Below are 14,797 nucleotides of genomic sequence, written 5' to 3'. Positions count from 1 at the left end.
CTAATAAAGTGGCCGGTGCATACAGCATAATGAGCTAATTGTTCTTGATATTTGAATTTCTTTTTTTGATCTCTTTTTGGACTATAGAAATATAGTTATTTTGGATAAAGTTGAGTATTAAATCATATTTAAAACAAATGAAGTGAGGTTTTAAAAAACATTTAGTTTTGTTTGGATTTCACACAAGACCAAACTGCCATCATTCACTGTTGAATATCCAATTTATTGTCGAGAGCTCCAATTTTATCAAATGAGAAAAATATACCGTAAGCTTGTACCTGTATATGTTTTAAGAAATATTTAGTCTCAATAGCATTTCCACATTTTGAACATTTTGGGAAACTGCAGTTTTATGTTGTTGATGTTTTTTTTAAATCAAAGGTAGTATCAATTCTCATTCTAGTATTAATTTGTATTAATCACTTGAAAAATATTTAAATGCTTTACATCAAGTATTCAGACCATCGGCTTAAAAGCTCAACAACAGCTAACAGGTGTGGTGAAAGTGACGTCCACCTTTTCCACTGATGAACTCCAGCTAGCACACAGTCTGCGTTTCATTTTTATTTTACCAATATTCGGCATTGTGAAAAGTATTGTTAGTTGTAAATGTTAGTTGTGACGCCATAACAACACTTATTAAAAAAAAAAAAGGCTGATAAAATATATTTTGTCCAAACAAATTACAGCAATCCACAAACACATTTCAGTCCCATCGTAAGCTAAAATTCAATAATGACCGCAGTACTGAATGAACCGAAGTTAACATGGTGGAAGACTGGTGTGTGAGACCAAAGAATCCAACGCTGCTCAGCTCGTACCGGATCATCTAGTCCTTCAATTCAAACATGAAACTCCCCCGACATGATAGTGGTAGTTTTCACCATTTGTGGTGTGTCCTCTTGTGTCAGTGTCCAGGCTGCCGTCTTGTCAGGAGGAGGTAGTTGTGACGAAGGGTTCGTAGCTCTGTCAGTCTACCCAGCAGGCGACCAAACCTCTGCGGTCCCCCTCGCGCAGCTCCAGCCTGGGCCCCGCACACCCTGGACAGCAGGTCCAGGATCAGTTCCTGCATTTTCTCAACGCAGCTGGCTGCCTGCAGGGACGCACGGTCTGTAGAACAGGGACACAGAGTTGTGACGCCTGGATCTGTTTGTTTGTGTTTGTATCCAAACATTGACTGACTCACTTCGCCAAACAATTACTGTTTGGCGCAGATGTCAGACTATGAAAACCCCTGCTACAGAGCAGATAAGTTACAGAGCCATTCTAAGCCTTGATAAAGTCAGACCCTTTGACACAGACTATAAGTGAATCCTTCGGAGGCGTCATTTTACCATTAAACCCTGCTGAAGAGCTCCAGATGGGTTTATACTGATTATTTACAGAGGAATAGAGCATTTGCGTGTCTTAATTTGAAAGCTGTTTTCTTATTTCTAACCAAACGTACAGATTCCTGGTGTCTGACCTGAGCAGAGCAGAGCTGTCGCAGTGAGCAGGGTGTATTCTGCCTCCGTCACCCGCAGCGTTGCCATGCTGTGGAAGAAGTTGAGCACCGGCCCGAAGAGATCCTCGCTGCCTCCTGTTCACACCAGCAAATAGGAAATTGTTCATTTTTTTAGGAATACCGTGAATTGCTTTTTTTCACAGCCTGTGAAATGTTTGATATTTTGAGAGTGACTGTATCTCTGGATTCACCTGAATTGACCAGCGGCCTACTGTGGATGTTTTCCTTTGACTCTACGTTTCTCAACCAGTTGTGTGTTGACATACTGAAAATCTGTAGGGCTGATACAAGAGAAAAACACAGTATGAATCAAACTGAACTAGACTGCTAGTATGACCATTGAAAGTGTGTGTGTCGGTTTATTCACCTGGACTGGGGCTTGTTGGGTTGTGGGAGAACTGCTGTGCTGAGAGCAGGAACATGACCTCCAGCGAAGAGGCGGACAAGAGAGAGCTCTGGTCAGAAAAATCCAGGAGGTCAAAGCCTGTGAGGGGAACATCGTTATTTGTTTGGATATATGTTGTGTTTATTTGATTTTTCATGATGTTCTTTGAGTGACAGCTAGGTTATATCACAGAATTTGATGAAGTTCTATTTTGTATTTACTCCCTGGTATGCCTCATCATCACTCGCTAGACACAATGGTATGCCGATGGATGGCAGTACGTACATCTATATCATATTGTAGTTCTGTGTGTCCTTTATTCTACTCGACTATTCATCTTGTAGGTTTTTTTTTTATTATAATCATTATGCCATTTGTCTATTTGGAAACCAATTACAACACTTCCCAAGTGAAGTATGCCAACAAGTGTGTCTTTGAAGTCTTTATTTATAAGTGGTATTATCATGTATCACATATGGGATAAACCATTTGAATCCCCTCTCTTTGATCTCATTCACGTTTCCTTGTTATTTAAAAACTACTTGTACTTAATTACAGATCAGAGATCCTGAAGGTCACATATTCCCATGAGTCTTACCTGGCACTGTCCTGGCAAACTGCAGCAGTCGTTGCAGTTGGGGTGACGCAACATCAGACATGCCTTCCCCTTCATCTATACACGACCACTCAAGCAACTGAGCAGACATACACAGGAAACCATGAGGGCAATGTAAAAATGTAACTGTTTTTGGAAAAAACAACCGATGTTTCCACACTGTGACCTACCCTGCAGTGGTTGCTGTCCTGTGCTTTGTACAGTTGATGGGCCTCCACCATCCTGTCCACCATGTACTTCTGTTCTCGCGTTAAACTGGCAGACAAAGCCTGAGGTAGATGAAAGTTAACATCTGGTTAAACCAGTATAAGGATTATGATATAACTTGCTCATGTAACAACTAAGAGATAGAAAGTACCCTATGATGTTTTTTTATGACATACTATACTATGACTTTTTACATTGTTTGTGACACAATATATGATAACAGTTCAATGACATAATTTATACTATGACTATGACATTTTTGTTTGACAAACTATGACTTTTCATGACATTTTCATCACATTTTATGGCATATACTATGACATATTTAAGTCATTACTATACTATGACATTTGGTATGACATATTATACTAGGACTTTTCAGTGACATGTTTTATGACATTTTTGTAACATACTATACAATGACTAAGTTTGGCATAAAATAATGGCAAAGGTCAAGGTGACCGCACATGACCGGGCAGTTTTGGATAAGAAGAGAGCAGTTTACACGCGGGGCTTTTTATTAGTTGTTTGGCTGCGAACAACAAAGATGTCTCTTTCCAAACCGAAAAGGAAAGTGGATGATGAACACAGACAATTTCAAGAAGGATGGACATTGCAGTATTTTTTGTGGAGTTTAATGGAAATGCTACTTTGCCTGATTTACAAAGAAAAAGTCTCTGTTTTAAAGGAATACAATCTTAAGCATCATGACTCAACTAAACACGGAGAACAGTCCAAAGCCTTTTGTGCCTTTTTGGAAGCACGTATCTGTGTGAGAAACTTTAATCGACACTGAACTTTAACAAATGCAAGTTCAGGTCCAGGATTAGTGATGCCCATCTTGAAGCTGTACTTAGGGTTTCAACTTTGACCTCCATCAGGGCAACAAAACGCCCTGCCTGCTGTCTGGCAGGAAATAGAATAAAGTACAAATGTATTCAATAAGTAATTTAGAATAATGTAAGGAAAACTTATAATGTAAAAATATATAAAAACTGCTGTTTGCCTGTTTTTGTTAAGTCTGACGGAAATGTGCTAGAAATGGAAATAAAAAAGCTAATTTTCAAAAATATTGCGCTTTCTTGTAGTACTTGCAAGTTAAAGTGGCCCTCCTATGAGATGGCAATACCAGCAGTGGCCCCGAGCCAAATTGAGCTTGAGACCCCTGCTGTAATGTGTAGGATTTAGCTTCTATCTTCATCTTTTTAACCTGTTTTCACTGCTGGGTCAGTTTGACATCCTTTAAACAGATACTGTACTGTAGACCCTTCCACCTGCTTCTCTCCGAAATCACTTTTTTGTTTTTCAAAATATTAGATAATAATCCTTCAGGGAGTGCAGTTAGTGATAGTGTGGACTCCATGGTGGCTCTGACTGCTTGACCGAGCGGGCTTAGTGAAGGGTCAATTAGCACTACATACAAAGTACAGGTGGCACAAGAGGAAAAGTCAAGGGATCACCAAAGTTAGTAGGATTCATCCTCTGGGGACCATGAATGTCATCAAAATGTAATGGCAATCCACGAAACAGCTTTTGAGATATTTCAGTCTAGACCAGAATGGCTCAATCTACAGACCAACACTGCTATCGCTATAGGGCAATGCCACTGGCACGGCTAACAAACCGCCATTTATCCAGTCAGACTGGCTCGGCCCTGCTTTCTATTACCTGCCCCGGTAGCCTGCTGGTAGAGCTGACCCTCTTGCTGTATGGGTTCTCCTCTTCCTTATGTCCTCTGACTTTACAACCTTTCCTCAGTCGTTTGGACTGGCACTGCACCTCTGTCAGAAGGCCTGAGAAAAAAAAAAAGATGCATTAAATCAGTTAAATGCACATTGTTTAAGTAGGCATTGAATACTCCATTGGATACTTTTAAGTTAAATCACAGTAGAGGTCGCTTACACTCAGCCAGCATTCCCACAGCACGGCACTTCCTCAGCCGACAGTCTTGGCACTTCCTCCTCATGTACATGTCCATCTCACAGCCACCGCCACTCTTACAGTGATACACAGCCTTTTTAGTCACACTACGCCTAAAGAAACCTACAAGTAGAGAGAAAGAAGGACCAGGTGAGGCTGAAATATAACCTCTCTAGATTAGCTTGTACATACAGCGATGGAGAAAATCATTTTTAAAAAAATTGGAAAGGGAGAAATACCTTTGCATCCCTCACAGGTAAGAGCATTGTAGTGATACCCTGACGCTTTATCTCCACACACCACACACAGCTCTTCCTGACCCCTGCTCTTCCCACCCGACACCACCCGTGTCCTCCGCCCCAGGGGCAGTCCTACCACTCCGAGCCCCTGAGCCTGGACCCCACAGTGGGGCTCAAGGCTGGGATCACAGGGGGCCTCCAGGCAATGAGGGCTGTAGTGGTACGAAGGATGGCAGGGCTGCGAAGAGGAGGAGGAGGATGGAGAGGAGGTGGAAGAGGGTGGAGAGCCATAGAGGGAGAAGGGCAGGTTGGCGGGGCTGTACTGTTGTTGGCTGCAAGGGAGCAGCTGAAGGTCAGGGTCCTGTAGGGGGTAGCCCAGAGGGTCAGCCAGCATGTCTGGAATAGAAAAAGGTGGAAGTCCAGGGGAAAAAAAAACTTTAATAATTGTTTTGGGGGTCAGAGATGTAAGTTTAAAAACTAATGAGTGAACTGTGTTTTCTTTGGCAATAGATCCAGATACAAAAGGAAAAGGATCAGAGCAAGAGTATTAAGGCATTTATTTATTTTATTGATCTGACGCATGAGAAATGAATTTGAACTTCTTAGAAAACTGTTCACTTCTTGGAACTTCCTTTCCACTTCCTGGAAAACAGTGCATCCTCACTGGTGCTGACTTTCTGCCCATTCTATCAAATCAAACTGCCTTGTTTCCCCATGTAACTGACATCCAATTTGTTTAGGATATGGCTGATATTCTATATGTTTTATCATTGTCAACAAACCTCATAGAAAGACATGTACCACCAAGTACTGTCTGTGTGGCTTAAGCCTGACATATCGTACTCCTCTGTTCTCCATTGTTGTCCAAAATTAGAAGCACATCAATGTGTCACTCTTGCACCAGGTGACACGTTCCTTCATTAAGTTGAACATGGGCACTGTAGTCAATTTTGAGTCAATCTCACATATTCACCCTGCTGCCGAAAATACTGGAGCACCAAACGTGTATTCATCCCAGCGTCGGAAATACACGAGGGCAAAGGGCAAAACTGCCCCTAAGAAATATCATTTTTCCCCTGATATCACTAGGAGAGGGGCAAAAAATGCCGCCGAACTTTCTAAACGAATAAATAAATGGAGCGCTTCTTAATCAGACCTGTGACTGCGGTCAACTCAGCAGACACTCACATGTTAGTGCACCTATATGCTGACATTCACGGTAAACTCATTCAAACGGCACAGATCGGGAGCGAGCGAAGGACTTTGAAAGTTAGCGGAAAGATTAACGTGAGACAACATCCGGTTTCTTCAGACGAACATCCGGTTTTCAGAATAAGATGCCAACAAAGTATACATATTGCATAATGGAAATTAGATTAAATGAATTATATTCACATTAAGTATAAAACATGCTACCTGCATCTCGTGAGTTAAAGGGAAAATACACCTAAATTGTGCATAAAGTGTCTTTATTCTTTGATTTGAGGGTTGCTAATGAATAATACCTGACTGACAGTCAATTAAGATATTTTACTAAGTAAAAACTCTGAACTGAATTTGTACCTTCAAATGGCACATTTTTTAAATTTATAAGGTGCTATAAAAATGTTTTTCTCAAAAATTCCACACAATGACTGATGCATAAGTTCAGGAAAACAAAAATATCTTTCTCAATAATTCCATACAATGACTGATGTATATGTAATCAAGGCATCGTTGACTTAATAATTGTTAATAGTTGTTTAAAAAATGTAATAATAACAATAAATAACCACAAAGAAATAAGAATAAATTGAATATGATTGTCTGATTTATGTTTGTTTTTTGTTCAAAAAATCTAAGAAAACACTTTGAATCTGTAGACTACTGCCTAATTATTATTATCATTATTATTATTATTGCCATTTGATGACAATTGCTCATATACTGTAAGCCTAAATAAGTATATTTATTATTTTGAACAAAGGTTAAATGTTATTTCACAAGTTTCAAAAAGTGCCCCCAATTCTTTGAAAATGCCCCTGGATTTCAGTCAGTGGGGGCAAAAATTGCCCCCCTAAAAAATATGTAAATTTCCTACCCTGATTCATCCACAGTTAAAAATAGTCCCCAACAAATGCCCTATTTACTCCTCTTTGAGTAACATTGTCTAAAAACTACAGTGACCAGCAGTTTTCGAAAATGACTGAGCTTTTTGAAAATATAAAACAGTTTATTTGTGACTGGCTGTCAATGAGATAAATAGAGTAAATTGACTATTACCAAATGTATCCTTTAAGGATGAATGCGTTAACATGTACACTAGTATCCTGGTTTTGAGTCTTATCTTGGTTTATGATTTTTTACATGGAGCATGAGAAACCTGGCTATTGATTTCCCTGTTTACAAGGCATCCACCCACACACACACACACGCACATGCACATGCACATCCACACACACCTACACACACACACACACACACACACACACACACACATGCACAAAAAAGACAATTTCTTGAAGTGCAATAGCAAGAACAGAAACATGAATGACCATTATAGGAACACTATTAGGCTGTTACAAAGTCAAAGAGCGTCGTAGGAATGTGGTCTTACGTGACTCGTGTGACTGCTTTTATGGTTCTTGGGGGATATAATAAAAAGCTGAGATTGAGGCCTTGTGAATTTGCTGAAACAGGATGCAGCTGAGAGCTCCCAGTGCCATCAAGGAGTTTTTGATCCCCGTTTCTGGATGCCTCATTCAGTCTGTAATGGCCGTTCCGTGTTGTGACGGGCTGAGACGTCTCTGAGCGTGTATCAGCAGCTTGTGTTTTGCAAGTCCCGTCTCCTTTGAGAAAACATGTGTGACCACTGGCAGCCTCTGAAAGAACAGCTGGACCAGCACGACTGGGACTGCTGTGGGATCTTTTATGCGCTGATTAAACGTAGAGCCCACCCAGCTGTCAGGAGTCTCAGGACTGCTGAAGATGTAAATTTAAAGGGTAAAACACGTTGCATGAAGATGGGGGCTAAAAACAATCGGATTATATGGAAAATGTGTCTTCGTTAGTTAGTTGAGAGGATCAGTGCCACACGGTAAATATAAGAAAATGGTATCAATCTTCTTATCCTGAAGTCACAGCATTCTCACAAAATACACTTCCCATGTCACCTGCTCATCACCTCATTACCTTTAAAGAACTGGAACATTTCTCCCTCTCACTTTCCCCAAGACTTGTTCTACCTCGGTGTTGAGGACACAGCCAGTCCTGCACTCTCTGATCCATCCAAGTCCAAAGGGAATGGTACGGTCTGGTACTTTTAATACTTTGCCACTGCGACTATTTATCAGTCATCAGTCTTCAACCTTTTGGACCCCAGACATTTCCTGGAGGTTTTCATGACAAATGACAAAGTAGATGTAGAAAACTGGTGCATTAAGTTGATTGACACCCTTGATTGAGTAAATATCAGAATCATCACTGATTAACCCGTCCTCACTCCATCCTTTTGTCCTCTTTCGTTCTCTCTCCAGATGTTTCCTGTCTTCACCAGACTGTGGCGGGGGGGTGGGGGTCCTTGCTTTCTCTGCATGTGACAGCGCTGTGGTTCGCACTGTTTGTAAACCATTTGAACACTGTCTAAACACTCCTCAGCCTCCCTTCCATCCCACGCACTAGGGAGCCAAACAACCCCAGCAAACTACCCCCCATAGCTGCGCCTCCACCGTCCTCCTCCCCCTGCTCCTGAGGGCAGGAGGGGAGACAACAGGGGGAATACATGTCAGTATAAATAGATCCTCCGATGCACACTCAGCCTCCCTGCGTGCTGTGAATGCATCGAGCCGGCTGAAACTCCTCAAGAACAATTTTTTTCATGTCAGCGAGTTCTCAGAGGTGGTAAATAAACGCTCATTTCATTCATCAACTGTGAAAGTTCAGTCACATCCTTGTTTTATAACAATATAATGTATGAGTTACTTACTCAAAGGCGCACAATACGGAATTCAGAGCATATCTATTGCCTGCTCATGGCCCTCAACAAAGAGCGGCTAGCAGCTAACATGCTGACAGCATGAACAGTACAAAGAACAGTATGAGTGCTGACTGAGCCAGCAGGGTCGGGCTGCACGGTGGTGTGGTGGCCCCTCTTGCCTCACAGCAAGAGGGGATAGGGTTTGATACCTGGGCTGGCCGGGCCTTCTGTGTGGAAGCATGGGTTCTCCGGCTTCCTCCCACAGTCTAAAGAACTGCAGCTAAGGTAAACTGATGACTCTAAATTGCCCGTAGGTGTGTGTCTGTCTCTATGTGTCAGACCTGGCGACCTGTCCAGGATGTACCCTGCCTTCGCCCAGCTGTGATCGGCTCCAGCGCTAATAATAATTGAATAATGCTACTCTTCCCTGACGACGCCGTGGGCCTTGACATTGTTTTCAGTTGTAACCGACATATGAGTGCAGTGCAAAGCTGCGGCCGTTAGCCAGCTAGTGGGGCGCAACAGAAAGAATCACATGCACTAAAATGCATGGGCGGCCATGTAAACAAAGCAGAAACTCGGATTGCAACACACAGAGAGGAAGAGTGACTTCAGTCTCTGCTCAGGTAGACATTACTACGTTATTAGTTGTTTGCTGCTATATTAATGCACTGAATTTCAAATTTAGCACCTTTAAAGGATCCATACATAACTTTTGTTAAACACCAGTGATGAATATGGGATATTGTTAAATGTATTATATAATGAATATATAATGAAAAGGGTCAAAAATAGTGCATAAATAAACTTGAGTAGACTTTATTTGATGTGACACCAGTCTAGAGGGCCTGTCCTGCAGAGCTCCCTTACATTTTGGTGTCACTTCAGAGGGTCAGTTCACCCATATTACAGAAAACAAACAAACAAACATGCTTTCTTTCTTAACACTGATGGTATCTATATTGTCAAAGCTGAAGGCACCACAAAGGAAATGCATTTATTATATATTTATATCTAAATATATTATTTTCTTTATTCCATCAATTGTATTGGGATGGAGTCTGAAATCTTAGAAGTGAATATCTAAAACGTGAAGAAATTCAACCAAAACTATCTGCAGTAAGTGAGACAATTTGTTTTCCTAATTTGGGTGAAGAAACTCTTTACAACAGCGGAAACAACAGTTGATAGCGCAGATTAGAAATAAACCAGGAACCAATAACGACACATTTGACTAAATTTACCATTGACTGATAACACTGGAAATACTTTGCAACTAAAATATCTCCACACATTCAAATCACATAAGACATTGACACTCGTGTCTGAATATCGAGTCTTTCCTCTTCCTGGTGTTAAATGTATTGGTATCAAGTTTCGACAGTCCAACTAAGACATCATTTATTCTATCTTCAGTGCTTTATCTATTATTATAAGAAATGATATGAAGAAAAGAAAGTCAGAAGAGACGTGTCAGTGTGGACTCACCGTAATACTGGAGCTGCTCCGTTGAGCAGTAACCATCCGAGGCAGAGAAAAACCCCCCTGCCGAAAAGCTCATCTCCAACTCAGTCCACTCTCTCATCTGGACAGAAAATCCTCTCTCCAGCTAGTAATACGGGATCTATCTTCACACACACACACACACACACACACACACACACTTGCAAAGACATAAACACACACACAGACAATTACTCAGAGGATTCACAAAGATATGAAGGATCTGGGAAGTGCGGAGACATTCCTCTATCCCCAGGTCTCTTAGCTGAAGAGGTTGATATCCCAGCCTATTTTTAAAAAACAGAGGATGAGTGCAGCTGGCTCTTGGTCTGTGGTGGATGATGTGCTGGAGGAGGTCTTAATCGTCCCCGGGGGATAGACGAAAGGGAAAGTGGGGACACCCAGGAAGGACAGGGATGTGACTGGGGTCCAAACAGCTGGACCTGGCCGGGGACTTCACAGATCGACGGCAGGGAGGGATGGATGGAGGGAAAGATGGAGACTTTATCCCACAGAGTGAAGGACACCCAACACTCATTGAGTGTACCCGTTAAAGTTTTTTGGGGGGGGGGGGGGGGTTTTTCCTCTTCCGATGTGAGGGTCCCGGGACAGAGAATGTCGTATGTGTACAGATTGTAAAGCCCTCTGAGGCAAATTTGGGTTTTTGGGCGATACTAAATGAATTGAATTGAATTGAAATTAAAATTGAAAATTGAATGTGTGTCTGTGCGTGTATGTGTGTGTGTGTGTCTCTGTGTGTATGTGTGTGTGTGTGTGTGTTGAGGTTTGGTCTGAATGGATGTATCCCAGAGGGCAACAGCTGGGCTCGAAAAAATGAATTATTTTCCTCAGTTTAATCTGATGAGTCGAATAAAGTATTTACCATCATTAAATCAATTGTTAAAAGTTTTTTTCGTGGACTAAATACTGCTTGTGAAGCTTGCTACAGTTAATGTGTGTTTGTCTGTCTGTCCGTCCATGTTTGTCCTCCAAGCCTTTGGGAGTGTGTTTACTTTGCTTTTGTTTACCGCTGTTCTGTTTGTGCTGCAGTTAATATTGGACAGCAGTTAGATTTAAAGGGGCTCTGGGACCTCCTCCTCCCCCACAGACAGTTAACCAGGCCGGGGCAGAGCAAAATGAGACGAGGCCTGAACCGCCCAGTGGAGACAGAGGAGTGACCTCAACACTGGCCTGTAAATCTCTGAGCAGGGCCGTTTGACATGCAGCATGCTTACTGGGGATTAACGGCGTCCTCCCACCCGCATATCATCCCTCTCACTGGCTCATTATGGGAACCAGGACTGATTGGTGGATAGCAGAGGGTTCGTCAGTAATGCTCACTGGAGCGATCGTGATTGATCTCAGTGACAAATGACACAGGAATTTGGGCGCCAGCTACACAGTGACTTTCCTTTGAAGATTGTGTCCAAAGGGTAAATCTGTACACATGTGACCACAGTCCACGATGACAAACAGTTTTGAGATAAATTGTACTCAAGGGAAAACCACAAACTAATAGAGCACAAATGAATGTCATAGACCTACAATAACAGTCCAACTGCCAGAAACAGTTGCATTCAACACCACAAGCCTTTAAATGGTGAAAACATTAGACTAATAACTACATTGATGGTATTACTTTGAAGGTTTTATGGTTAGATAAAGGTCACGGAGAACAGCATCATAGAAGCATTGACATATACTTCATTGATATGATATTGTCATTCTGTTTCTCCATATTGTAATTCTACAATACAATATTTCTGTCTATTCTATATACTGTATACGGCAGTGATTTGAGCTGAATGTTAACATCGGCTTGATAGCCAAACATGCTAGCAATGAAAATATTAACAAGCTTTAGTTTAGCAGGTATATCATCTTCTCCATCTTTGATGCCGTGTTAGCGTGCTAACATTCTCTAATTAGCACTAAACAGTACAGCTGAGGCTGATGAGTTTTGCAGGGATTATTGGGCAATTTAATTATCTGACCTGTTGATGATACTAGAGGGAAAGTCAGCGGACCACCAAAGTTCTTACAACTCATCCCAGTTTCATGGCAATCTATCCATTAGTTGTTGAGATATTTGACTTAAACCCACAAACTTCAACCTCACGGTGGGGCTGGAAGAAAAGTCAGGGGATCACGAAAGTCAGTAGGATTTATCCACTGGGAACCTTGAAAGTTTCTACTAAATGTCATGTCAAATAGTTCACTTTATTCTAATTTAAGCCAACTTGTTTGATCTTCACTCAGGCATCATTTCCTTGACATTACTACAATAATCTAGAGAGATGCATGACTCCATTGCAAAAGAAGAGGTGGTCTGTTGTGTTTTCCTCCATTAATATCAGTGTGTCATGGCAAAACAAGCATCAGCCATTCCTCCAACTGTCTCTGACCTCTGAGGCAGCAGCAGTGCTTAGAGTGACACTGAACGATGGGGACAACATCTGAGAGCGTGCAAATGTCGCCATGGATCTTCAGGAGGTGTCACACTGTTGGACACATTGTTGGACACGGGCCTGACGATGAGGGCTCGCCCCATGGGAGATGAGAATCACGAAAGAAGAGGGAGAGTGTGGGGGGGGGACTCTTTAAGGGCAAGTTCATATCATGCACGGATAGTTTAAATTGGACTCTGGCGTGTTCCCTGAATTAGGTTGTGTTCTGTGAACCAACTAACTGTACCAAAATGATGAGATGAGCGCCAGAGAAACAAGAGCAAGGTCTAGCATTTCAATGTAAACTTAAACAAAGCAAACTGAAAATGACAAAGAAGTCAACTTTTCCTCAAACTAAGTGATGGCATGTGCATGTGCAAACCTCCTGAACTCATTAGTCCTGAATCACTCACAGTACAAGCCCTGAGATAAATTCAGCACATCGTAAATCCTGTTCAGGACGTCTCCTCCATGCCGCCAGCTCCTCTTTATCGGAGAGCTGCTGGCTGGTAGCTGCAGCTCGATAATGGTTGGGACTGTTTACTGATCCTCGCAGGAAACTGACACTTACATTAAAGTGGCCTTGGGTTCGTGAGTAAAGTTCACAGCTTATGTTTGAGCATATGTGAGTGAGTGTGGTTGGGGGTTTACTTGGCTATCAAGGGAAGGAATGTTAAATGTAAAATATCAGTTGTCACAACTAAAATGATTTGTTTGAAACCATTTCCAATGATCTGTTGAGGTCACTACGTATTCTATGCTTAAGCATGCTGGATATATAAAATAAATACATTAAATTCAACCCCCACTGGATCCTAATGCAGCATGTAGAAACTGGCCATCATTAATTAACACCTGTGCCTTTAATCAGCTGGTGTGAATCACATTGAAGATCTGTTCTGGCTGGAATTGCATTAAAATTGCAACGAAGGGTTGAACACAGAGCAGCAGAAAAATGATAAATGTAAATGTCAAAAACTCCCTTTTTTTAAATCCTTATAGACGAGACTGATTCAGACTGCAGGATAGTAACGTGCTGCTCTTTAGGTCAAAGATCTGTGCGTTGGCCTATGAACAATTCTGTTAATGTTGCAGTTGTGTTAGTTAGGAGCAGAGGTGGTGGACTCACCGCTGATGGTGGGAACCTTCCTGTTGCACCGAGCGTCCCGACGTCCTCTCCCTTTGTCCAACTAACTTTTTGTAATGTTGACTTCAGCCCAGCCTCCATCCTTACACACACACACACACACAATCGCACGCACACACACACACATATATAATCACACAGAGTAAACAGACTGCTGCTCTTGATGTGTGTTTTAGCTGGACGTGCGGAAACCTGACCAAAGATCTTCTTTTCCTGTAAATGTTCTCCTGCAGGACAGAAGTCTGTCAGTGAGGAGGATACATTATTTATAAACCTTTTATGGGGAATATTTGAGGGAAACATGAAAAGTGAAACTGGACAACAATAGCATTCAGAGGTAAAGTGTAGGGTGTCTGACATGGTAAATTAGATATATTTTCAACACTATCCTAAATTTACCATAAAATCCCCCAGCATGGGGCCTTTTGGTTGGACTAGGGATTTGAACTGGCAACCTCTCCGAGTCACAAGGGACCCCGTTCCTGCACTACTTGTAGCAACTGGAATCATCTCATTAACAAATTCCCAGTATGGAGTGTTTATAAACAGCCTCTTGTTCATCCTTGTGATGGATGGATGTTCCCTATCACTGTTCTTCCTGCTAACTCTCCAACCCGCTCAGCAATCTCTCTGCCACTGTTTCACAACCCTCCACCCCAAAATACACATACACACACACACACACACACACACACACACACTGAAGCCAAGATAGTTTCTGTACTGACCTTGCTTTCTTGGTGGGTGGGCCCTTACTGGTTGACTATGCGTGATTGCATTATGTTTGATAGCGGGGGAAAGTGTGTGCATGCGTGGGTGTTATGAGGGAGGAGGGAGCAACTGAGAGGCCAGTGTGAATCTGCTAATGACAAAA

At 41.9% G+C, this 14,797-nt stretch overlaps 1 protein-coding gene across 2 annotated transcripts; it reads right to left on the bottom strand.

The window, feature by feature from the left end:
• Positions 1-549: 549 nt before the first annotated feature.
• Positions 550-13,938, bottom strand: nr1h5 (nuclear receptor subfamily 1, group H, member 5). 2 transcript variants are annotated; one of them, XM_031868874.1, is made up of 11 exons: positions 13,906-13,938; positions 10,315-10,489; positions 4,872-5,267; positions 4,615-4,755; positions 4,381-4,505; positions 2,676-2,774; positions 2,488-2,584; positions 1,872-1,988; positions 1,696-1,785; positions 1,466-1,579; positions 550-1,110 (listed from the first exon to the last, which is right to left on the bottom strand). In XM_031868874.1, exons 2-11 carry the CDS (start codon positions 10,409-10,411, stop codon positions 908-910), a joined length of 1,479 nt encoding a protein of 492 aa, XP_031724734.1. In that variant the 5' UTR covers positions 10,412-10,489; positions 13,906-13,938; the 3' UTR covers positions 550-907. The 2 variants fall into 2 exon arrangements, with proteins under 2 accessions (XP_031724734.1, XP_031724733.1); XM_031868873.1 differs by lacking the exon at positions 13,906-13,938 and having other exon boundaries at positions 10,315-10,877.
• Between the last annotated feature and the right edge of the window lie 859 nt (positions 13,939-14,797).

Source organism: Anarrhichthys ocellatus, unplaced genomic scaffold, assembly GCF_004355925.1.
Source record: "Anarrhichthys ocellatus isolate YVR2014 unplaced genomic scaffold, GSC_Weel_1.0 scaffold44, whole genome shotgun sequence".
Lineage (NCBI taxonomy): Eukaryota > Metazoa > Chordata > Actinopteri > Perciformes > Anarhichadidae > Anarrhichthys > Anarrhichthys ocellatus.
Note: the sequence above shows the minus strand (reverse complement) of the source record. Positions and strands in the feature narration are given on the sequence as shown.